The 26,247-nt window shown below is 36.2% G+C and overlaps 2 protein-coding genes across 4 annotated transcripts in view; one reads left to right on the top strand and one right to left on the bottom strand.

Annotated features, from left to right (window-relative positions):
* Positions 1-19,572, top strand: part of tspan2a (tetraspanin 2a) — a 28,300-nt gene extending 8,728 nt beyond the window's left edge. Inside the window, exons 3-8 of the mRNA XM_051896417.1 lie at positions 8,181-8,278; positions 10,762-10,836; positions 10,931-11,008; positions 11,101-11,157; positions 16,992-17,075; positions 17,559-19,572. Of these exons, the coding sequence (XP_051752377.1) occupies positions 8,181-8,278; positions 10,762-10,836; positions 10,931-11,008; positions 11,101-11,157; positions 16,992-17,075; positions 17,559-17,624 (458 nt within the window). The 3' untranslated portion in view covers positions 17,625-19,572. The remainder of the gene's footprint in view (positions 1-8,180; positions 8,279-10,761; positions 10,837-10,930; positions 11,009-11,100; positions 11,158-16,991; positions 17,076-17,558) is intronic.
* slc25a55a (solute carrier family 25 member 55a) lies at positions 18,929-26,046 on the bottom strand. Of its 3 annotated transcripts, none has more exons than XM_051896414.1 (10): positions 25,901-26,046; positions 24,605-24,714; positions 24,072-24,197; positions 23,619-23,674; positions 21,405-21,495; positions 21,119-21,237; positions 20,663-20,855; positions 20,417-20,571; positions 20,244-20,319; positions 18,929-20,128 (listed from the first exon to the last, which is right to left on the bottom strand). In XM_051896414.1, exons 2-10 carry the CDS (start codon positions 24,619-24,621, stop codon positions 19,969-19,971), a joined length of 993 nt encoding a protein of 330 aa, XP_051752374.1. In that variant the 5' UTR covers positions 24,622-24,714; positions 25,901-26,046; the 3' UTR covers positions 18,929-19,968. The 3 variants fall into 3 exon arrangements, with proteins under 3 accessions (XP_051752374.1, XP_051752375.1, XP_051752376.1); XM_051896415.1 differs by lacking the exon at positions 25,901-26,046 and adding an exon at positions 24,807-24,927; XM_051896416.1 differs by lacking the exons at positions 24,605-24,714; positions 25,901-26,046 and having other exon boundaries at positions 21,405-22,738; positions 24,072-24,203.
* Positions 26,047-26,247: the final 201 nt, after the last annotated feature.

The following is a 26,247-nucleotide window of genomic DNA, read 5'->3' as shown; positions in this document are numbered from 1 at the left end:
AAATGTTTACATAACAGTTTTTGCAGGTTTTATAAACCTAAGCCAAAATATAGTGTTTAAAGCGGACTTAGGGGTTTTTAGGAGAGGAAACTGGCCTGTAAATATATGAATAGGAGAAACTGTTAAAAGGGACCATGTGACCAACGTATAAAATGACCAACTACAGTTTCCTTTTCTTTTTCTGTACCATTTAGGAGTGGGTTTGATACTACAATAGTAGATCGAGATAAAGAAAAAAACATGCAAGAAAAATAATTGCCAGTGTTAATTTAGTATTATTTATATACTATTATAGTATGATTTATTAATATTGTTTAATTAGCTTTTATTTATATATTTTCAGTTTTTATTCTAACTTTAATATTTATATTTAGCTTTATTTTGTTTTAGTACTTTATTTAGTATTTTGTAATCAGAATTTCTGTCCTTATAAAAACTAAGAAAACAGAGCAAAATACTTTGTAAACGTGACAAAGGCAGACTGAATAAACCTTTGCACCCTGGCATAAAGCCAGCCAGTCAGATTATAGATCCTATATAGATCAGAAGGACAGTGAATAGTCATTAAATGCTTCTTGTGGTTGAACATGCTGTATATATGCCATATGCACTACATCAAGGGACAAATAGTATGTGTTGTTATGCTCATGTGGCATTTATTATGCTGCCGTCATGTGCTATCAGAAATGTCCTATTTCCCACTTCTGAAGTCATGATTTAGAGCTCGTTGCATTCAAGTGCTTTATTGTTGGAAAGAGCAGGAATCATGGAGGACACCAGGTTTATTCTGGCCTATTTGGGAAAATCTTATTAAAGCCAAAATGATTTTTTAGCATCCCATTCATTGACAACTATATAAACATTCACCTGCACGCTATCTAGATTCTGGAATTTCAGTCAAATACAGGCTATTTTCGCTGTTTATAAAACATACAATAAACTTCAAATGATTATTTATATATGTAAATATGCACTATTTTAAGGACAAGACAAGGCAATGTAGCTGTTGTGGAAAAAGCAAATGAAGCATACCTGTCACAGCAGCAATCGTTCTCCTCTCCGCCATGTTTATAGTTTGTGGCCCGCCCAACTTGGGTATCAAAATGATCCCCGAGCTTCGTAGTGGTAAATACGACATGAGAGGGTTTTCATATCCAATTTTAAACTAGGAAACTCATATTTAAGAATAATTCCGATAGCATGTGAAGACAGCATTAATTCTACTATGGTACGTTATCTATATTATCAATAACAATGTACAGAAACTGTCATAAAGAAACCCATACCTAACAGTTTCATAAATAAGCACAACACCAATAGCTATTAACAAAGCACCAGGCTCCAACAGCAATTTCAGCTGAAATTTCCCATCTGCGTCACAGAGCCCTAATGGCCTCTGTAATGGCGTATCTGATATTGGTTTTGGCTGTGATGAATGAGCAGGGACACTGATAGTTCTTGCTAATGGCTAAACCTGATTTCTCATAGGGGAAGGTGTGTAACTGGCGTCGGTGAATTATAAAAACGTAATTTCCCCTTTAGCTCTGGATTAGTCCCCAGAGAAGCCGTTTGCTGAGCTGCTGTTGGTTGGAAAGCTGGTCTTTCCATATACCTCATTGGTCTTGTAGAGGAGTGGTGCAGTAATTCGTTTATTTAGAATGGTTAGGGTGTTGATAGGTGTCACTGGTTGTAGAACGGTATTTAAGGGCATTTATTTGCACATTAATAACCTGGCTTCCTGCTGTTTTTCCACTTGTGGCAGCAATGAGATGATCTATGTGAACTGCTGTCCTGACCTACATTTAAACTCTCATAATGGACAAACAACTACTTTGCAAGTGCTAACCATTATGAAACAAATTGCAATAATGGGACTTGACATCATATGCTGAGATACCCAGACACTGATGCTGATCAGCACTGGTATAACCTAAAGCAGACAGCTTTCAATGATGTCTCGGCGACAGAGCCAATATGAAAAAGAAGAAGTGAGAGATGCTCTGTAGACTCATCTCTAGTACACCATAAGATAACAAGCATTTCCTGGCAATATGCTTATACTTGGAACAAACAGTTTCTACCCAGTAACAGAAGAATATCCCTTGGCAAACAACTATGTGCTATGAAGCTAATGTAGCAGATGCATGAGACAAAAACAGGAAGCAAGATGAAGAATTCAGCAAAAATACAGTTATAGCCTATGTGTTTTCTACTGTGTGTGTGTAATATATACACACACACACACATATGGGACGAATAAGGTTTTTAGAAGTGTAAAAAAACATAATGGAGATATAATTAATTTTGAAGTTTTATTAAGTGTTAACAATGAGATTATGTGGTTTTTATAATTAATTAACATCTTTTACAAAATGGACAAAATTTGTCACCAAAACAGTCCTTCAATTTAATCAAAATTTCGGTTTTACCGAATGACACTTTTGGTTATACCGAATGACGATATTTTCAAACAATGCTAACAGGCTGATATCTAGCTAGGTAGCAAAAGGACAATTAAACATTTTATATTTAGTACAAGTTTTTAAAATATTACAACATTTTCCATGTTTTATAGCGGTTGTACCGAATGACCTGATGTTTCGGGACATGCGTATGAGCAAGTGAAAACATTAATTTTTCAAATAGTTAAAAGAGAGTTAGTTACTTTGCTTCATGACCATATGTTCCTTTGCACGTGTCTGAATGATGTGACATCCTGTCACATGATACTGACCGCATGACTTGATCCAAAATGATCCCTTTATATTGGTTACTCCGAATGACATCATTTTTCATGACATTCTTTCTCATAACAAAGCAATGACTTCTACACATAATTTTAATACCATTTTGCACTATGTTGATATATGATGTTATAAAATCATGGCAAAATAAAAAAATATATACATTTATTACATTTTAAGATATTTTAATCACAAATGAAATGGCTGTATTTGCCTTTGGACGGTTAAACCGAATGACCTTTTGACATTTCAGAATCTTTAAAAGACCTTTATATGTAGCAAAATATAATTAAAACCTTTTGGGTTCAATAAAAGAGATCAAGTTGTACTACCTTACATATACTTTGAATGTCATATCTTTGTTTTTTATTATTATTAAGGCCTTTGGACAAAAAAAATGACCCATTGACCCATATATACTGTCTAAGTAAAGAGTTCCTGATTAAATGGTTCTGATAAAATTCACTTTATACTGTATGTGAAAATTGTCACGTTTAAATTTTTTTATTATGTATACTTTTTGCATTTTACTTTTGTATTATTAGTTTATTAATAATGGAAGTGAAATCAAGCACCCCCAAACAGTAGTTATTTTATACTCTGCCTAGTGCTAAGGTTAATAGTTCCTATGGGTGCTGTAGTTGGGTGAAAAGTATTTTTTCTTTTTTGCATCATATCATAGCGGTTGCTTTATTGTGCTATTTAGCATCCTGTAACAATCCATTTTATAATTCCAGTTGACAGCATGTGATCTTCCAGTAAACATCTTTGCAGAAGACTCAAGGCTTTCCATTTGCTCATCTTTTTGCTGTTGACAATTGCCCATTTTCCGTGCTCTCAAGTAGAGATCGACCGATATGGGATTTTCTATAACCGATGCCGATGTTTAGAGGTCAGGGTCAGCCGATGACCGATATGTGCTGCCGATTTTTAGGGCCGATATCTTGAAGTTTTCCCCTTCATTTGCATGCTAAAATGTCACACTAATAATAAGTGGATGCACAACATTTCTAAACTTAACATCATTTATTGAACACTGACTTGATTTACATAAAAGTTTTAGAGGGTTTATCAAGCTGAATTTTTCAAGTTTGTTGGAACATAAATGTAAACTTTACTATACATTTAAATAAAATAAATAAACTTTATAAATAAAAATCAATTAAAAACTTTGTCATGTTGCACAGCCTTGTATGCAAGGACAGTGCTAAACTCTTAGTGATTTCTGACATTCTTGATGGTTAACGTTAGACAGGTTTGATGAGGATAATAACTGTGCAACATATATATATAGGCATTGGTCGGAACACATCACTTTATTAGGCTGATGTCCATTTTTATTCGCATTACACAGTTGATGGAAACACTCGCAGATGCGCATATTCTTGAGCTGAATTTTCATTAATGCAAAGTTGGATGGAAACCCGGCTATTGTCTGCATCAAACCATGCTTCTGAACAAATGTCTTACACTTCTGCGCAGTGGCGTAGCACAAATCCGCGGCTCCCCCCCGCGAGCCGAAAGTCCGAGGCCCCCCGAAGGAAGGTTCAACCAAGAAGGGGAACCAATGGATATCACACAAGAAGCAACGTGCAAACTTTGCGGAAAAGTTATGCCGGTAAAAGCTTAACCTCGGTCAGTATTCAAAGTGAAGGTAAAAGTGACGGAGCTGCATGACGCTGCATTAACGGAGCATTTTCTCTCAGAGACGAATTTCAGCATAATATGCTGATAACGGTATATAACTGTCTTAATTTATTCCATAATTTCCTTTGTGGCCCGTACATATAGTGAAAAAAATGAGAAGAACAGTATTTCGTGTTAAACAGCTCATTGTATAATAGACCTAAAAAATGTTTAAAACATTTTCAAAGAGGAGCTGATAGCCTAATCTTTTATTATCCTTACAGCACGTCAGTTATGCGGTGATGCGCTGTGAAATTATTGCGGGGCATATTTATTATAATATTAATTTAATAATAAAAGTAGCTTACCTAATAGTAATAATAATAGACTAGAAGAATGTAACAGGCTTACATTAATTGGAAATGCAAAATCCTCTTAATATTGACAATATTTGTCGGAGTAACGTAGCCCTCAATCACGCTGCAGTGTTTGTCAGAGCTGCCGCCTTCTCCAGCCCAAGCACAGAGTGAAATTCTCCGACTCCGATACAGGATAAATAAAACAGAACTTATAACATTGGGGCTAATATGTTAGCAAGCAAGCTGCTGGTAGTTTTGGACTACAGTCCTTAAAGTTAACTACAAGTAAGCGAACCTTCAACCAGCTGTAGCATTATGCCAGTTCCCGACGGTTCTATGCTATCCGTTGTTTCTTTCACTAAGTGAAGCAACACTTCATAGATTACTAGTAATATATAGTAAATATATGGCCATAGGACTTTGAAATATCAGAATTTAAGCCTTAGGCTACCTTTATCTCCCAGGACTGTTGTTGAATCTTCCAAAAGTTTCAATTCACATACGGCAGCAGCACATTCTACCGCACCAATAACACAAGGCTGCCCGCGGACGTGCCTGGCTTTAAATCGGCGCTACTAAACACGGATATCGGCCGATGCCGATATATTAAAAAAAAGACAAATATCGGCCCGATATATCGGCCGACCGATATATCGGTCGACCTCTACTCTCAAGCAATGACCAGCTGAATTGAGTCCTGGCATGTTGAAGAGAGAGCTCTCTGCACATTTAGAGATGTTCAGTGTTTATAGTATAAGGAGAGCAGGAGGGCTGTTTATATGAAATGCCAGCATGTTTTCCATCCATTTGGCAATTAGGAAGTCAAGAGTAGTGGGGGCTTGGTGTTTTTAGCTGGCTGAACTCACAGAGGACTCATGTCAAATCTCCTTTGTCCTGTCCTCGGAAAACAACATTATTTTCTCCCTTGGGGATTAATTATTGTGGGTTGTGATGCTTGCCTTCCTTTAGCCTTAATAAAACCTCAGCAAAGCAGCACTGTGGTTTTTGGCAAGCCTTTTGGCCTTCTTGACTCGTTTGAGGATGGAAATGTCAGTGGAGTCATATCTGAAATGTAAACCTGTATTTAAGAGTGGAAACTTGTTTTAAACACTATGTGCAGTTGGCTTTTAATTCATAGTCTGGCATTAAACAACAGGGATTGTTGCATATTTAGCTGCGTTTAGCTTCACCAGGCCCTCAGATTTTGCTGTAGTTTATCTTTTTCCATTAATTAGTATGGCTCTAGCTTGCCTAAAGTGGCAAGGGAAAGCAGTTGTTCACGAGGGAGATTGCGCCATCCTAGCAACGGCAGTCTCAAGTGAGTGTGGCACAGCAGACGTGTCAGCGCCCTGCGTCTGGGGTGGCTGAATTGTTGCTATGGTGAGATAATTGGCAAGAAGAGGAGAATGACAACAGGATCATGAAGATCCCGTAATCATGAATGTCCAAAATAGACCTGAAATGTTATGTCTTTAACTACAGTTTCACATTCTCTGAAGAAAATTAGAGCGCTGTTTGCTCATGCAAAACCTTCCGCCACAATGCGTAACTGTTTTAGGTGGCTGTTTATCAGTTTATATATGAAAATATGACCATTTTTTGTATGAAAGACCATTTTGATATAATATATATATATATATATATATATATATATATATATATATATATACATACATATATATTATTCAGACACTAGATATAATTTTTTATATTTTTTTTACTAGTGGGTGCAGGACACTATAGTTCATTTATGTAAGTGAGGATAGCAAAATAAAGTAAACTCTGACATATTATACCCAAAAAATTTTCATACAGTGGACTACCAGTAAAATTGATACAAATATGGGACCAAAAATTATTCAGACACTTTGACCTGACCATGTTTTGCTTAAGTGTTATCTGACATAATTAAGATAAATTTTTTTCTGACACAGTTTAACTCTGAGATCTTGTCATATTTTATTATCATATTTTTTAAACTATAGTGAATAAACTGTAATAATGAATGAAATGTTCAAGGTGTCTGAATACATTTTAGTTTGACTGTATACACACACACACACACACACAGTAACGTAACTGTAATGACTTCATAATAATACTTATTATTATTATTATTATTATTATTATTATGAAACTTAAAAATGATTAACAACTTTGCTCAAATGTAATGTAATGAATAATAATAATAGAAGTATTATTATTTTATTACATTATATTTGTGCAAAGTTGTTTTGCAATCTAAAATAATATAATCAATTGTTTTTGTAATTTTCAATTATTATTTTTGTTATATTGTGAAATATTATTGTTATACATTACATTATAAACTTTTTTGTGAAAAGTTTACATAAATATAATATAATGTAATACAATATAATATAATTAGTTGTTTTGCTGTCTAATAATAATGCAGTCTATTGGTTAGTTAGATTATTATTTATTATTAATAATAAAATATTCATAATGTATATTATGTTGTATTACTCTACTGATCATTTAATCAAAAAGCATACATAAATATAACATCTGGCCTGTTTTTTTTTTATCAATTTAAAATATTTAGATCATAAAACAACTTCATTTAGATGCATAAATATAATGGCAATAACAATAATATTGTTCTAAAAACAGGCTGTTTTGTTCACATTCCAGATCTTAGATTTTGTTCCCTAAACATATAGCATTTCTGCAGAATGCATCTTTTCTTAGAGCATTAAGTGGACAAAACCAGTTAAGTGCAAATGGCCCTGATCTTAGTCAGATCTGCCCATTATTTTTCTGAACACTGAACTGAATCCATAAAATCTAAACCTTTCTTCACAGGTGACTGTGTAATCGAGACGACCAATGAAATCAGCTGCAGGGCAAGGTTTGCGCTAAACAGTTTTAAGAAAAATAATCATGCACCGGCAAATACGATTAGGGCCTTGGAGCAATGGTTGAGCTTGTGGTGTCTGTATGTGTTGTGCACACAAAGACTGTTTGTTTCTGTTGAGCCGAGGCCTTTGACACTGTTGTTGTTGGAGATACTTGAGGAGGTGCATTTCACACATTTTCAATCTTCTCACTTCCCTGCATAGACGATGCAAAACACAAGAATTGTGTTTTTGTGTGGGATTGTAGTTTACATTGAGTGGGAAAGTACCTAATGCAGGGTGATTTTGATTTTGAACATCTGTCAGGAAATGCCTACAGAAATTAGAATCAGTTGCTTTCATTCTCAGTCATCTAAAAGTACACCTGGGTCCACATTCATTTATTTTTACATCTGTATTTACAGTATATGAGCACACTTACAGTTAAAAATTACTAAATGATTTAATTACCTATTCATGTTCTGCCATCATCTGGTCATATAGTGAACTGTATGCTGGGATTTTCTAGGATTCAAGTTAAACTAAAAATGGACTTACTTTGAACATTACACTATATTCTGTTCTTTCCGCAGCGGTGTACATCTTGATCGGAGCAGGAGGTGTCATGATGTTGGTGGGGTTCTTCGGATGCTTTGGGGCCATGAGAGAGTCACAGTGTCTTCTGGGATCGGTGGGTAAGAACTAGAGGTCTTCTCGGGTCCTAAGATCTGTACCAGACCTGAATCGACTCGAGTCACTTCTTACCCAAACCCGACGTGCATAAATTAATTAAGAAAAGAAAAAAACCTGACCCAAGACAGACCCGATGGCAATTTTTTTCAAACCTGACTGGACCCGAATGTAAAAGAGTCAGCGATGCCTGACCAAAATAAGAGCGAACAAATAAGAAACACCAGGCCAGGCGTAGATTTAAAAATATGCCAGTCTTCCTTCTTATTTTGTAGATCCTCTGATCCTTGTCAGAACCTCTAATAAATTACATGTTATTTTATTTAGTTGTATATTCAGAATCATGGGAGAATTGCAATCTCTATTTGAAACCAAAAAATCGTGATTCTCAATTTATCCAGAATCGTGCAGCTCTAATGTAGACTATAGCTTCTTTAAGGATGTGTTCACACTTGGCATGTTTGGTTCGATTAAAACGAACCCTGGTGCAATTGCTCTGTTAATGTGGTTCAAGTGTGAAAGCTGCCATCTGAACCCTGGTGCGCACCAAACAAGTGGACTGAGACCATTGAAAAAATGGGTCTCGGTCCTCTTCCAAACAAACTCTGGTGTGGTTTGAATGAAATATGAACGCAACATGGACCAAAGATGACATGATGTCACAAGATGCGACCCTAAAAAGGACAGAATGCTCAAGCATACCAGTCTTTTCTTGTCATAGTCACGATGTTGCCCATCACAGTTCGGTACAGGCATAAGAACCGCCTCTCCTCACAGCGGATCTTCATTTGTGTGTGTGATGGAGGGATTCCTGCCGCTGTTTTGACTCCTTTACTCATTTTATAAGCTCTTCACGAGTTGTCAGCTCCATCATATTCAGTACTATCATATGAACGCACATACAGCGAGCGCATTTAGCCCAGCACACAGCATCGTTTTGGATGTTCCGTCACAAAATATGTCATAAAAGCTGGGTTTTTTTGTTTAGTTTCTTTAGGTTCGGTGTTAAAAAAGACAGTGTGAACACTAAGCGAACCAAGACTAAATGTATTGTTTTCTTTTTTTGGTCCAGACCAAAAGAACCAAGAGAACCAAACTACAAGTGTGAACACACCCTGAGTATGTCAGAAATTTGTGAAAATGTTTTCTGAAAATTTTCACGAATTGTTTTGTTTGAGGAAAAACACCAAAATATAAAGTTATGGTTTCATTTTTGTTAATTTGATTAAGTGCTGCATATAGATGATTTCTGTTAATGATGTCTGGTTACTTACGGTAAATAGTTTTTCCTCTGGGGCAAGCGATTCCAAATTTATATGAATGTTAATATTTGTCATTCTCTTGAATGCCTCAGGTATTGTAGAGGACAGTATCTAGGAGGGTTTGGTTACACATATAAGCCTGGGATAACTGAATTATTTAATATGTATTTGTTTTAAATAATAAAATATTGTTGAATGCCCAAAATGAATAATGAAAAGTTGGCATATTTAGAAAGAATTCAGGTCCTTTCAGGTTCTATCTGTAAAAGCACATTTATTTAAAAGTACCCAAGACCCGAGGCTAGTAATATCACACCCGAACCGTGTCCGAGGCATTTGTCAAAGTTTGGACTCGAACCAGCTCGGGTTTTCGGATCAAAGTGGACCCATGAAGACCTCTAGTATGAACTATGCAAATGAAGAAATGCACTGAAATACTGTTTCACAAACCCAATCTTCTGCCTACTGGCCTTTTAAGTTACTCTAAAAAAGTAATTAATTACTAGCTACTAATTACATCTTCAACAGTGTAATTAGATTACTGTAGTGATTACTCTCTCTAAAAAGTATTGCATTACTTATTACTAATTATTTTCTTAAACCCACATCAAGCATGACCATTTGAACAATACAAGGATAGACATGAAACTGCTCTTTTAATTCTTTCAAATAAATTATATAAAATTGCACAAATTATTCTTGAACTGACCACAAAATTCCTGTATATTTTAACATTAGACGTTGAATTTTGATGTTAAATCTGCTATTGTTTTATATAGAATTGTTCTACAGTATTTAATGCAATTACATCAGAAGTAACTGTAATTAAATTACACAAAAATTAAGAGTAATCCCTTACTTTTTACTAATTAAATTACAGTGATTAATTACTTAGTAATGAGTTACACCCAACACTGTCTTGAGCACTTTCTTGTCAACATTGATGCATTTAAAGTCAAAATGAAATCAAAATGGAATTACTTTCTGGATACATGTTCCTGGTCTCACTGTGCATGACCCATCAGTGCACAGTGTTAAAATAAAATAAAATGTTTACATAATTTAAAATATATCATAATTACAATTTCATGTTGACTTTATATTGACTTTAAATGATTCTATAGTGATTTAATTTGGGTTAGAATTAATAACCTTCTTGATATCCTGTTGAATTGCAATTAGTATTGAAAAACTAAAGTGAAGTCTCTTTTGTACTGTCTAGTTTTTTGCTTGCCTTCTGGTGATCTTTGGCGCAGAGGTCGCTGCTGGAGTCTTTGGCTTTTTGAATAAGGAACAGGTATTTCATGCACTGTGTCAATCATTTTATTGAGCATAAATATGAAATTAATTATCATCTAATGATGAGCTGATAATCGCACATGTGTTTCTAGATCATTCAGGATGTAAAAATCTACTATAAGGATGCTATGGGAAGTAACGGGACTATTGCCTCCACGTATCACAATGTGGTCAGTCAAGCATTTTGTTACAAACACACTGATAGTAAATGATCTGTGGCCATAGTGACTGTGTGGCCGTAATGTCTGTTCTTATTTCACAGCTGAAGTGCTGTGATTCTAAATCCTCTCTCTCTGCTGAACTGTGCACTGAAAAAAAGGTATGTTAAAATGCACCATCTGATCTTTTATTGCTTATGTTTATTGCTTATGCTCAATATCATTTCACCTCTTCCGCTTCATCTGCTTCATTGGAATTCAGTTCACTATTCTGAAGGAATCTCTTGAATTAGTTGAAGTGAAATATAATTCAACTCTTTGACACATGTTCCAATGCCAGGTGATTTGAGATGATTTGCCATCCATAATTATTTATGTATAGGCCATGAAGCTCTATTATTTTGCATTATTTTGTTTAAAAAATATATATATTATTTTAATGTTTTTCTCATTTATATTTGCAGTGCAATCTATAGTGTGACCTAACCAGGCAAAATGCGATAAAAGCAAACAAAAGTGTTTGTTCTAACCAGCCACAATGAGCAACAGGACATTTTAACTGTGGCCCCGCCCACAGTTAAATCACATTGGTGCAAAATTCCACTGCACATGTTTATTAAATATCAGATGTGTTCTGATTCGCTGTAAATGTTGGCTCTCTGCATTGCTTTTAGGTCTTTCCCTGCCAGCATTTTCTAAAAAAGTTGCCAGCCAACAGCAGCATTTTTTTTTTTTTATCATATTCACAAAACTTTCATGGCCGCCAAGCTTTTAAACAACAACAAAAACACATTTTATTCTAGCTTCACTCATTTTTTTTTTTTCTTTTTTTTTTTAACACTTTGAATGTGGGTAAAAAAACAGCATTTAGAACAAAAAGTTTTTTTAACTAAAAGTATAAGTTTTGGGCTCGACATTTCATTTGGTAACATTAGGCAGTTTTGATTTATATGCTGTTGAATGTTTGATGATCACGTTAGCTTACTTGTGCGCAACCAAAGTCTATCCAAGACTTCTAGTTTACACAGATCATCTTTGCTTGTTTTTGGATCTAGAGATGCTGTACTATTTCAGAAGATGTGTAACAGCGCCCCCTACCGTATAACAGTGAAAACACGGATTGCCAGAAAAACTTGTCAATGGCAGGAAAAGTGTAGACAGATAAACTACTTGTTCACACCTGGTTAGATTGACTAGTAAATGCGTTTTATTTACTCTTGCTAAGCTTTTCTTAATTTTTTTCTATTTATTTTACTTTTAACAAGCTTTTCATCATAGCACTGTTAGACTCATAGGAAGGACACCTTTCATACTTAAAGGAACAGTTCACTTCAGAATTAAAATTTCCTGATAATTTACTCACCCCCATGTCATCCAAGATGTTTGTCTTTTTTACTTTAGTCGAAAAGAAATTAGGTTTTTTGAGGAAAACATTTCAGGATTTTTCTCCATATAGTGGACTTCAATGGTTACCAACGGTTTGAAGGTCCAAACTGCAGTTTCAGTGCAGCTTCAAAGGGCTCTACATGATCCCATATGAGGAATAAGGGTCTTATCTAGCGAAATGATCTGTCATTTTCTAAAAAAAATTAAAATTTATATACTTTTTAACCACAAATGCTCGTCTTGCACTAGCTCTCCGATGCGCCACGCATGACGTAATCACGTTAGAAAGGTCATGCGTGATGTAGGTGAAAGTACAGATCCACTGTCTACAAAGCGAATGTGCAAAGATTAAAGGGATAGTTCACCCAAAAATGAAAATTTGATGTTTATCTGCTTGCCCCCAGGGCATCCAAGATGTAGGTGACTTTGTTTCTTCAGTAGAACACAAATGATGATTTTTAACTCCAACCGTTGAGGTCTGTCAGTCGTATAATGCTTGTCAATGGGAACTCCATCTATAAGAGTAAAAAAAACATGCACAGACAAATCCAAATTAAACCCTGCGGCTCGTGACGACACATTGATGTCCTAAGACACGAAACGATCGGTTTGTGCAAGAAACCGAACAGTATTTATATCATTTTTTACCTCTAAAACACCACTATGTCCATCTGCCTTGCGCATCCGGTTGGTGAGGTCTGAACGCGCTCTGACAACGGAAGTGATCGCTCACACTCATTGAAGTATAAGCGCGATACATCACTTACGTCATCAGAACGCGTTTTCAGACCTCACCAACCGGATTATATCATTTTAGAGGTAAAAAATGATATAAATACTGTTCGGTTTCTCGCACAAACCGATCGTTTCGTGTGTTAGGACATCAATGTGTCGTCACGAGCCGCAGGGTTTAATTTGGATTTGTCTGTGCATGTTTTTTTTACTCTTATAGATGGAGTTCCCATTGACAAGCATTATACGACTGACAGACCGCAACGGTTGGAGTTAAAAATCATCATTTGTGTTCTACTTAAGAAACAAAGTCACCTACATCTTGGATGCCCTGGGGGTAAGCAGATAAACATCAAATTTTCATTTTTGGGTGAACTATCCCTTTAAGCCAAACACCCTTTACAAAAAAAAAAAAAAAAAAAAAAGGTAAAACAATGATGTCGGATGATTTTGAAGTTGGAGGATAAAATGAGATGGAGTTTTTCGCCCTACTGTGGTACTTCCGCTTGTGTCACGCGTGACCTTTCTAATGTAATGCGTAGCGCATCGCAGAGCAGTGCAAGACGAGCATTTGTGGTTAAAAAGTATATACAGTGGGTACGGAAAGTATTCAGACCCCCTTAAATTTTTCACTCTTTGTTATATTGCAGCCATTTGCTAAAATCATTTAAGTTCATTTTTTTTCCTCATTAATGTACACACAGCACCCCATATTGACAGAAAAACACAGAATTGTTGACATTTTTGCAGATTTATTAAAAAAGAAAAACTGAAATATCACATGGTCCTAAGTATTCAGACCCTTTGCTGTGACACTCATATATTTAACTCAGGTGCTGTCCATTTCTTCTGATCATCCTTGAGATGGTTCTACACCTTCATTTGAGTCCAGCTGTGTTTGATTATACTGATTGGACTTGATTAGGAAAGCCACACACCTGTCTATACAAGACCTTACAGCTCACAGTGCATGTCAGAGCAAATGAGAATCATGAGGTCAAAGGAACTGCCTGAAGAGCTCAGAGACAGAATTGTGGCAAGGCACAGATCTGGCCAAGGTTACAAAAAAATTTCTGCTGCACTTAAGGTTCCTAAGAGCACAGTGGCCTCCATAATCCTTAAATGGAAGATGTTTGGGACGACCAGAACCCTTCCTAGAGCTGGCCGTCCGGCCAAACTGAGCTATCGGGGGAGAAGAACCTTGGTGAAAGAGGTAAAGAAGAACCCAAAGATCACTGTGGCTGAGCTCCAGAGATGCAGTCGGGAGATGGGAGAAAGTTGTAGAAAGTCAACCATCACTGCAGCCCTCCACCAGTCGGGGCTTTATGGCAGAGTGGCCCGACGGAAGCCTCTTCTCAGTGCAAGACACATGAAAGCCCGCATGGAGTTTGCTAAGATGGTGAGAAATAAGATTCTCTGGTCTGATGAGACCAAGATAGAACTTTTTGGCCTTAATTCTAAGCGGTATGTGTGGAGAAAACCAGGCACTGCTCATCACCTGTCCAATACAGTCCCAACAGTGAAGCATGGTGGTGGCAGCATCATGCTGTGGGGGTGTTTTTCAGCTGCGGGGACAGGACGACTGGTTGCAATCGAGGGAAAGATGAATGCGGCCAAGTACAGGGATATCCTGGACGAAAACCTTCTCCAGAGTGCTCAGGACCTCAGACTGGGCCGAAGGTTTACCTTCCAACAAGACAATGACCCTAAGCACACAGCTAAAATAACGAAGGAGTGGCTTCACAACAACTCCGTGACTGTTCTTGAATGGCCCAGCCAGAGCCCTGACTTAAACCCAATTGAGCATCTCTGGAGAGACCTAAAAATGGCTGTCCACCAACGTTTACCATCCAACCTGACAGAACTGGAGAGGATCTGCAAGGAGGAATGGCAGAGAATCCCCAAATCCAGGTGTGAAAAACTTGTTGCATCTTTCCCAAAAAGACTCATGGCTGTATTAGATCAAAAGGGTGCTTCTACTAAATACTGAGCAAAGGGTCTGAATACTTAGGATTATGTGATATTTCAGTTTTTCTTTTTTAATAAATCTGCAAAAATGTCAACAATTCTGTGTTTTTCTGTCAATATGGGGTGCTGTGTGTACATTAATGAGGAAAAAAAATGAACTTAAATGATTTTAGCAAATGGCTGCAATATAACAAAGAGTGAAAAATTTAAGGGGGTCTGAATACTTTCCGTACCCACTGTACATTTTTATTTTATTTTAGAAAATGACCAATTGTTTCACTAGATAAGACCCTTATTCCTCGTCTGGGATCGTGTAGAGCCCTTTGAAGCCGCACTGAAACTGCAATTTGGACCTTCAACCCATTGGTAACCATTGAAGTCCACTATATGGAGAAAAATCCTGGAATGTTTTCCTCAAAAAACTTAATTTCTTTTTGACTGAAGAGCTTGTCTTGGATGACATAGGGGTGAGTAAATTATCAGGAAATTTTAATTCTGAAGTGAACTAATCCTTTAAATTCTGACACAGACCATTAGGTGGCAGCCATGCTGCTCTGTACGGTGTAAAGGGAGGGAGGGGCACAGACCAGTGGAGTGAGAAGGTAAGAGGGGCTTAGAGAGAGAAATGAAGCAGACAGCGGCAAGATGTCCCATGAGTCACTTGATCCGATAAGCCCACAGGGGCACAAAGGCGCCAGGTTTTTATTTATAGCAGACACGAAGGGACATTGATCGACTGAGAAACATGATGTCACATTGTGCTTCAGTTGTCAAGTTCATACTGTCAGTTGATCCCAATCAGCAAAGCACATTAGAAAAAAGGTACAGCAAGCAACAGCGTGTTAACAGTGGCTATAGCCTATAAAAATGACTTCTGTTTAGCTGCAGCCCCTTATATGTGTGTGTGAATATGCTGTACATACACACTACTGTTCAAAAGTCTTGGGTTGATAAGATATTTTAATGTTTTTAAAAGAAGCCCCTTATGCTCACCATGGCAGATGCTGGTGTTTGCGATGAGATTGGTCCACTGGTTAGCCAGTTATCCAATTACATCCTCTGTTGAGGCAAAGTCACATGAGTTTTTTTTGTTGTGCATCGAGGGATTTATTCGACAAATGTTTCCTTCGTAGTTTATGCGCTTTTTTTTCTTATTGGATAAAAAATGTATCCACCTCAATTGAGCATGCACATTTTTTTTTTTAAATTTATGCTCATTTTGGCATTCCGATCCGGTGTTTTTTTTTATCAACACTTATTTGAAATAGAAATATTTTGTGACATGCATCTTTGATAAAAGTTCATTTCTTTGTAACTGACCCCAAACCTGTTTATCCCTAAATTATGAAAAAAAAAAAGAAAAAAAGAATCATTGTAATGCATAACCATGATTCCTACCAAATAACATACAAAATGATTTGTTTTTATGCACAACACAGCAAAGCTTTTTGGCAATAAAGATGTGGGTAACACTTTATTTTACAGTGTCATTGTTACTTGTAGTTACTATAGTAATAAATATAAATTATGCATAATTACATGCAGCTAACCCTAAACCAAACCCAAATCCTAACCCTAGAGTAAGTACATGCAGTTACTTAATATTACTCAGTACTTAAATGTATAATTACAGTGTAACAAAGACACCTTAAAATTAAGTGTAACCAAGATGTGATATAAAACACTAATTTTCAATAACCTAATTTATCATAATTGTTAGTTATAAAGGGTGTGCATATCTCTGCTATTTTACAACAGCTTTGACAGCTCATCCAATCAGATTTCAGAGCCAGAGATATATTTTTATGAGAGCTAAATTAGTAGAAGTGGACAGATGTTGTGCATTTATTGTTTTAACACTACATCAGTTTGCCACTCTCAACTAATGTTCTTTTTGAATATTTTCAAGGAGTGTGACACAGCTATAGAAGAGTTCTTCAATGAAAAACTCTTCATAATTGGATACGTTGGGATTGGCATTGCTGGAATTATGGTAAGAATATGACACTAACAAACTTCTTTTTGTGAAATCTTTTGCTTAAAGTCGTCAAATTTATTTGTATAGCACTTTTTACAATGCACAAACGCAGCTTTACAAAAAAACATGATTTTTATTTTACATTTTGTGAAGATACAAGCAATCAAGCAGTTGAGATATGCTGTCTAGTGTATGTTGCCCTACGCAAATATAATAATAATAATAATAATAATATTATTATAATAATATATATATGCGGATAAAGTTGGACATACTTATATATGCAACTTTATATAAAGAGCTATCGCTTAATTTTGCGATTAAATAAAAAAAGGAAGATGAGATTTGCTTTATAGTACAGAAGACTCTTTGTTTGATATTATGTAATGCATTGCCTTTCTTACATTAAGTGCGGTTTGTGTTCAAATGCTTTTTGGGAACACCGTAGCCTGTGTTTATCATGTATAACTTTTGAACATTCCCTCACTGTTTTAACAGATAATTGGCATGATCTTCAGCATGGTTCTTTGCTGTGCTATTCGAAACAGCAGAGAAGTTATTTAGGCACCTCACAGTTCCCCTCGCCCAATTGGACTGTTTCAAAGCCCACCTTCTTTGACCTCATCAGACCATCACATTCAGGCTTGGGAGCAGGGTGGAGGAACTCCCATGAGGCAGTGTGGGTCTTGTGGTACTGTTTTGTGAAAAGCATTATGTCTCTTTTCTGTTCTTTGCATTGTTTGAAGATGACCTCCACTGCATGGACTGCTACTGTAACACCATTAACCTTTATATTTATTTATTACTGAATCATCACAAGGGGTACGTAGTGTACATCTCTTGAACTTGATCTCCTGTAATAGAGTTCTCACATCTTGAGTCCTTCTTTGGTCCAGACTTTCACAGTGAATTGGGCATTTACTTACTGATGTAAATAAGCTCTCTGATGCCTCTTACTGATCAACTTATTTTCATGTTATTTTTAATGTTATTTATTGTGTGAACTAGACCAGTGCTGATAGATAATGGGTCATATGCTTATTGTTTTTTGCTGGTTATTGTAATTTTGCCACATCATATAGATACTGAATGAAGCCAAGGAGTGGATGTGTATGATTAAAAACCTCTGACACAAACAGATTGTCACGCTTAAAGTCAGCATGAACTCAAAATTAAACCTACTTGATTTAGTAACGTTTCTGGTTCTATTGTGAAAGATTCATGAATGCGTGATATTCCAAAGAAAAACAATTAGCTTCATAATTTTTCATCAAAATGCTCTTTTTCTGGAACCTTTTGAGTTTGCTGCTATTTTGTAGGCTATTGGTTAATGTTAACCAATAAACAAATACCTAATTAGGCTACTGTTGTAGGCCACCTTTTTAAAATCTTGCAAATAATAATTTAATGTTGATTAATGGTAATGTAATAAATATTACAGCAGTAATAGCAAATATATATTTGTAAAAATGGTGTTATTGCTGAGAGGAAACTCAACCTTCAGACTCCATGTTCCGCTCTTCAAAATTGTTTGATTCATGTTGACTTTTTCCAAGTGTGGCATTTGTTTAAATTTTTAAGTATGCTACCCTGGTTTATACATATTACCACTATTCTACCATTGCTTCTTTTTAGTCATCTGTTCAGGAATACGACCCACTAGTTTTATTGATCTATGTGCCTTTATAACTGACAAAGTCCCATTTGCAGTTACAGTAATATGCACATTTGTGTTTGTAGTTCCTCTCAACTTCAGATTTTTTTTTTTTTTTTTTTTACTCTTTTATAGCATTGTGCTGCATGTAAATAGCTTTGGAATGAGAAAATATGGGCACAGGGCAATAACCCCTGAACAATATTAAAACAGCTCACAAGTAAACATTCGTTTTTATTTTTGCAATGTTGAATAAACAATTTCCATTGAACAGAAATTAATAAGTTGCATTGAAGTGTCATTGTGGATTGATGTTAATACTGTAGTCATAACATTATAGCACTTAAATATACAGCCTTTTGCTCAAGGCCAAGTCCCTTTGTGAAAAGTTTGTAAATTGTGTTAATTTAAGGCAAACACATGACCTGAAAATAATGACCTATGCTTTAGGATTAGAAATCTCAGGAAGCTACAGTTGTAACACATGCTGGTCCATGTAATGGAAGGAAAAATAAATGCAAGTCTACAAAATTGCAAAATATTGCATAAATACGATATGCATCAAATGTTGGTCTGTTTTTAGGTAATCATCAAGATAATCTTGAATTTTAGACTGCACCTCACATCCCCAAAATCAGTTCAAAAACAAAATTGAGCACGATGGAGGGCATGTGCATCTGATGGAACAAAATGGAATAAAAGTCAATGACATTCCTTAAAACTATTAACAATTTAGAGTTACAAGGTCTGAAGGCTTCAAAAGCATTAAGTAACCCAATTGTTTAGACACTAAAAACAGTGACGAACAGAAAGAAATGAATTCCAAGTTGGAGGAAAAAAAAAAAAAAAAAAAAGAAAGCAAGTATTAATACAAAAAGAATTGTACAAAGTGGGTAGATGAAGAAAAAAAGAAAAAGTCAAAATTAGTGTCATTACAGCGACACCAGTCTCCCTCATTGAGGGGAAACTTCCATATATGCTTCTAGAAAATGTAAGCACGTCTTAAGCGCTCTCCTCCAGACATATCCTTACCAACAAGTGCAAAACACTGGCTACAGCCCATCAAATAAGCATGTAAACCATAGAGGAAGTGCGGTAAGGCTGGATAAACTCACAGTAACTTAACAAGAGTAGACGTTGTCGTTCTTTCGACAACTTGACCATCTTGATTAATGTTTATCTTTTTTTTTGTAAATGTACAGTTGGTTGCGTAGCTGCCACAGTCTTGGTTGACTCAAAGGTACTGGTGTCTGTTCAGTCAGAGATTAGCTTTAGCGGGGACTGGCTCAAGATAAACTCTCCGACACCGATGAAGTACATGACCTGCACGATGCCAAACAGCGGTGCGATGACGAGAGCTCTGCAACCCGCACCCTTCAGGAAAGCAGACGGCCCTTCTCGCTTCCAGATCTTGCTGTAGGATGAAGACGAGCAAAGGTCACACACAAGTAGATGATATACTCACATTCCAGAATTACAGAACAGTTAAATCGTAACATTTAAAACAAGTAATGAGAGTGATGTGTCACCTGAAACAGTCGATTATGCCACTGTAGGTTTCCTCATTGGCTCCTTTGCTCAGAGACTGCAGCCTGGTCTTAACCACTGTTTAAAAATAAATAAATAAACCCGGTGAGCATGTGCGTTTCCTTTTAAAAGTGCACCAATGAGATGAGGCTTGAGGGGGCCAAAAAAAGCTTACCATCACATGGGTTAACAGCAACAGCAGCTGTGGAGCCCGCAACACATCCAGAGATGAATGACCAATAAAATGGTGCGGCATCATCAGGGGAGGCCTTGCCCAACTTGTTTAAATTTGCAAAGAGAGGGAAGTAGACAATAGAGAAAGGTACGTCTCTAAATAAGAGAAAGAGAAAGCAAAAGTTGCATTTATGGTCTTGTGGATCTTTGAATTTAGCACCACTGTAAAGATTTTACAATGCATTACCTCAATAAAGTTGCTCCAAGGCCTTTGTAGAGCCCCTGAATGCCTTGAGTGTGTAGTAACTCTCTTGCGATCTGGGTGGCAGATATTGCCCTGGGTGAGGTGTTGGGTACCACGTTGTAGGAGCGACTCAACACTGCGTTTGTGGTCGCCAGTCTATTTGGAGGGATGATGCCTGGTTTTCTCTGCTGTGCAGCTGTGAAGACGATCAGAAAAGTTGTTACGAGTGAGTAATACAACTACAATGCACATGGAGTAAATAAGGAAGAGATAATGTTGGTCATAATCACAAAATAAACTCCTTCAGCACTGGGGTTTATTTTGCAATAATGACCGACTGACTGTACATTAATCACAAGTAAATAAATTTACAAGAAAATGATGCAACTAACCAATCCGATTCAAGTACGGCATATGCAAGCTTTCACTGCTCCAATAAACACATAAAGGAAAACCTACCTAGTCTCCCAGCATCCTGTAGTTGAATTTTCAGCATCTCCATTGGAGTAGTGATGACAACCTGGCACATGCCAGCAGCACATCCAGCCAACATCTCTTTAAATACAGTCAGCCCTCTCCTGTAACAAACAATGCAATGATTATATAACACAGAAGATGTTATATAATCATTATATGTTATATATACACACCATATAATAATCATGTGTTATATATATGTGTTATATTGTAATTGTTAGGAAAAAAGGAGTTGAATAAGCACTAAGTGCAGCAGAAGCAAACATACCCATCTTTGGAGAGGTGGTACCGGAAGAAGTCATTGGCTGCCAGTTTGATGGCCTTCTCAGGAGTGACCAGTGTTAGATTAACTGCAGCACCTAAAAGACAAACAAACAAAGGGTTAAGAAAACCACACCACAACTGATCACAGATCAGCAAACACACATTCCCCACCACCATCAAACCAGTAGATAAATCTACACCATGACCTTATCAAGTACTATTCAAGCAGATAAGAAAAATGCCACTAAGACTAAGAACATAAGCAAAGCTTATGAGAAAACTGTGAGATGATGATGGAGGGGGATTTTACATAATGTGAACAAATTCAGCAAAATGAAAATAAACAAATGAACTAATTTATAAACAAACAGAGGATAGGAATAAAAGATAGAATATTCAATTTAGTGAGACAAAAGAATGCAGGCACATTCCAGAAGAAACTGTCAGTAGGGTTGTGCAGTATGACAGTATATACTGTGCAAGTGTAGAAATGAGAATTTGCTATGCTGTTTATGCAGCGTTAAATCTGCAAACACGTCGCTTCCAATGAAGACAGCTTTGATGTGTAGATTTGGTGTTGCATGTGCTAACTGTAGCATTAATAAAGTAAATCTGATGTGCGGTCACAGCTATTTTACAACAGCTTCAAATGTTGCGCAGATGTTTTTAAACTCGTTAAATGAAGTAAATAATCTGTTTTACACCAATGCCAGAATTATGAATTCAGGTGAATATTCTTTTTCAATCAAGTTTAAATAAAGAAAATTAATATAAAATAAAAGATTAAGATTCACATTATCATCAAAAACAGGCATTAATACATGATTATGTAATATAAAAATATTTTTACTTTAATTCAGGCAAAAATATTGAGATATACATTTACAGTGATGTAAGAATTTGTTCATACTGCCCACCCCTAACTGGGACCATGTTATTTTAAGATACCACTGTGTTTAAAAGAAGCACAGCAGTTGTTCACATGATCAGACTGATCTTAAAGAAAAAAGAAAAAGAAAACAGATGTAAGTGATAATATCCAACAAAACATTCTAGATGTTAACAGAACATGGCAAGATGGGTTAGTACCGAATGAGACAAGAGCAAGGACAGTGAAGAAAGTGGAAAAAATAATAAAGAAATAATCTACAAAGAAACAAGAAGCAAAAAAAGTAAATATCAAAATGATTCAACAATTATCTATAAAAAAAAAAAAAAAAAAAAAATTGGTGCCTAATTGTAATAGAGCAGAGTAGGTAAGAACCATGATAAATGATTTGCCTCCAGCGTGGCTGCGCCTTATCGGCTAGCCTTCACTATCCCAGCGGGGACCCATGTCTGTAACATGAAAAACACAGATGCAAACAACAGCATTCCTCACAAAAATGGAGACCCGGCACAAAACACCGACTCCATTCTCCTCCAAACTACAGATAACACTCTTCAAGGATACTTATATTGGTTTATTGAATAACTGAAGCCAAACAACCGATCTACCAAATGTAGTAATTGCAACATGTTTAATTGGCTAAATTTAAAATTAACCCTCTGATGCATTAAATTTAAAAATCACATGTCTTAAGACTTTAAAACAGCATCTAATCTTTCCCAAATTATTATTTGAATACATATTTTTCTTGAATTTAAAATAAAATCTGCATTTTGAAAGACTGGCCCATTTAAAATGAAAAAAGATAACGGTAAATATTGCAGATGTACTTTGTGCATCACTTTCATGAGCTATGTTTAATATATGAATAAGGACAGTCATGTAGAATTATGGCTAAGGGTGAATAACTCACCACATTGTGGTTTAGATGTAACGTCACACCCTGAATGGTTAAAATGCCACTATAGTGAACAACATGCATCAGAGGGTTAAAAATAAATGATATCTAATACTCTAGGTTGAGAGTGAGTTCATTTTTTCAACCAAAGTATACTCTGAACAGTCTTTAAAAAAAACAAAAAAAAAACAATTTAGATGTTGAGAAATGCTTAAATATTGCTATAAGTGCTACAAATAGCAAAAATGTCTGAGTTTGAGTTTACCATCACCAGCCAAACTATTCTAGTTCATTCTCCAAAGTCATATGGACTGGATTCCACAAGTCTATTCAGGTGTACCCATCATGCCATATAAGAAACTCTACTAATCTAAAAAGGGCATACTACACATTTTAAGGCACTTGCGAATAAATAAATGAGTGAATCTTACCTCTATACATGCCGAAGTATCCCTCAGATCGTACCGTTTTGATGAGGCAGTCAATCCTGAAGGACAAACAAAAATGTTAACATGGAACAGACTACCGGTTTCCACAAATTATCCTTTATTAACAACAAAAGGTATGTGCATTTGGTTCACTATGTATGCATTTCTGTTTACATCACGCATGGGACATGGTCTGGCCTTAATCCTTATAAGGCTTTGCAGTGAACATAGTGGCTAGGAACATAGAACCTAACGCCTGACGCCTGACCATGCATCACACATTCCACTAGGATTAGCTACCAATGCAAGGCAGCTTATCAAATCAAAGTGGGGGCTGACACAGGAGTATCTTATAATACCACTAAAATGATGTGTTTGTGAATTGAAATAGAATGTAAAAGTTACAGAATTTGCAGCATTGAGAGGTGTAAAGAAAAAGAAGTGGAGAGCCCTTACATGCTCTTGTAGACTTGCTGGCCTGGTCTCTGGTTCTGAAGTCTGGTCTTGGCCAAATCGATGGGAAACACACAAGTGACCCCAACGATGCCAGCAATGCCACCATTAATCAGTTTGGCAGGGAGGCTAGGAGGGAAAAAAAAAAAAAAAAAAAAAAAAAAAAAGAATGAATAAAAGCATATCCAAGTTGAAAACACATTAAATTAAAATACAGCTAAAATGCTTTACAAAATTCTTAAAGAGCTACTTTAAATTCAAGGGGTCTTTTATCAAATTCATTACATTCAAAATGGCATGTTGAATGTCTATTTGATGTTAAAGAATTAACAATCACCACCTTTAATTTATTGAATTTAATCAATATATTCAAAGTGGCTTTTGTCAATTCATTAACATCAAATAGACATACAACAGAAGAAATCTTTCAAAAATCACTCAAACAATTATTTAATTCATTACATAAAACGTTAAAGTGTGTGTGTGTGTATATATATATATATATATATATATATCTCATTTATATTCTTCTTTACCTGATCTGTTGAGACATTATGAAATTTCAGCGACGTGATAAAGATTGAGAGTTTGATGAGAGTTTCTCGCAGTGATCAGTGAAGTAAGTACAGACCACGAGTGATGAGACCTGGAAGTAAAGAGACAGTGATGAGGGTTAGCTGACTGATATAAGCCTGTCTACACGTACTCTACAACCGGAAAAAATAACTTAGACCTCACTGTCATTAAGCTCTTCCTACGCATCTCATGACGCTTTAATCCACTAACTAAAACACCGACCCATAAAGGTCAAATGACACTGAGTCACTAGCGGCTAGCGTGTAAGTGCGCGCGCATGTATACTACGCCTGTACACTACGCATGCGTTTAGTCAGGGGTTTGGCTTTGTGGCGTGTAATTGGATCTCTGCTCTGCTGGTGACTAGAGATAGTGGTAGTCAGTACTCATTTCCGCGAATCGGTTCTTTCGAACAGTTTGTTGCAAAGGGCGGGCAGTTCTTTTACGTCCTGACGTGTTACGCCATCACGTTGTCCCTAACATTTTGCAGACTAAGTGCAGATTAGATGTTCTAAAACGTTCCAATGAAGCTATATTATATTATATTATATATTATATATAGTTTTTTTTTTTTTTTTTTAAAGCGTATTTGTTGTTGACTCGATATACGCTCGGACTGCTTCGTGAACGAATCATTCAAACCAGTTTTGTGAAGTGGCTCGAAAAGAGTCGCCCGAAAGAATGAGTCAAATTCACTTTACAAGAATTTAACAAGATTACTCAAGACCTGACATGTTTCAGTGACATTCCTCTCTGACACACGGTCACTGCTTCAGGCTTGCAAACAAACTGAAGTCTCTGCATGTTATTTCTTCGGCAATTTACAACAAATGCGCTTCCCTATTCTTAACATTTTTGTGATTGTCTATATATTTAATGCAATAAATACAGTACTAACAAGACAACGAAGTATCTAATGCAATGAATGAAAAAGCGGAAAGTTCAACACGCCGTTTAAGGAAATTTCTAGAAAAGCGGAAATGAATTACCCGCGTTCGCCTAACCGTCTAAACTGCAGGCTAATTACAAAGCAAACTAAAGCCGGTTTAAATAAGTAAAACACTTAAGAGAACACACCTCCACCCATGAAGATGTTAAGATATTGTGAGTCAACTAACAAACGTAAATATTACTGGTAAACGTTTAGGCGGAGAGCTTGCTGCATCACATTTATATTTCTACTATGTTATATTTTAACTTCTATGTTACTACCAGAACATAAAGCTAGTTTAGGCTTTTCCTAAATAAACACTTACCTCAGAAATCGTTCAAATGTTTTAATGAGATTCAGTACCAGAACCTTCCACGACGAAGCAATTTGAATGAATGTTTGAATGGAAAATTCCTTTTAGCTTTAAAATGGGAGGCGGGCCCTTTGTGCGGGTGTAAATTTACTTGTCCAATCATGCCTCAATATATTTGCATACCCACATTCATTCGCCACTCAGTTCTAAGGACCTCCTCCTATGAGTCAAAGCTGAGTGGGTGCGTGTAGCCACGGTGTCAAATTACACCGGCCATATGGAAGGCTATGGGGTATTTCAGTTCATGACGCTTACAGAATAATATTGTGCTAAACACAATATGCGTGAATAATAATTTA

The sequence above is a fragment of the Ctenopharyngodon idella genome, chromosome 6, assembly GCF_019924925.1.
Source record: "Ctenopharyngodon idella isolate HZGC_01 chromosome 6, HZGC01, whole genome shotgun sequence".
NCBI lineage: Eukaryota > Metazoa > Chordata > Actinopteri > Cypriniformes > Xenocyprididae > Ctenopharyngodon > Ctenopharyngodon idella.
Note: the sequence above shows the minus strand (reverse complement) of the source record. Positions and strands in the feature narration are given on the sequence as shown.

Excerpts from the sequence above, each read along its gene's own strand:
- slc25a55a (XM_051896414.1), bottom strand. Across the intron at positions 23,675-24,071 it reads CAGCAAGTCTACAAGAGCAT|GATTGACTGCCTCATCAAAA; the intron begins GTAAGGGCTCTC and ends TTTGTCCTTCAG. Across the intron at positions 20,856-21,118 it reads ACAGGATGCTGGGAGACTAG|CTGCACAGCAGAGAAAACCA; the intron begins GTAGGTTTTCCT and ends TCGTCTTCACAG.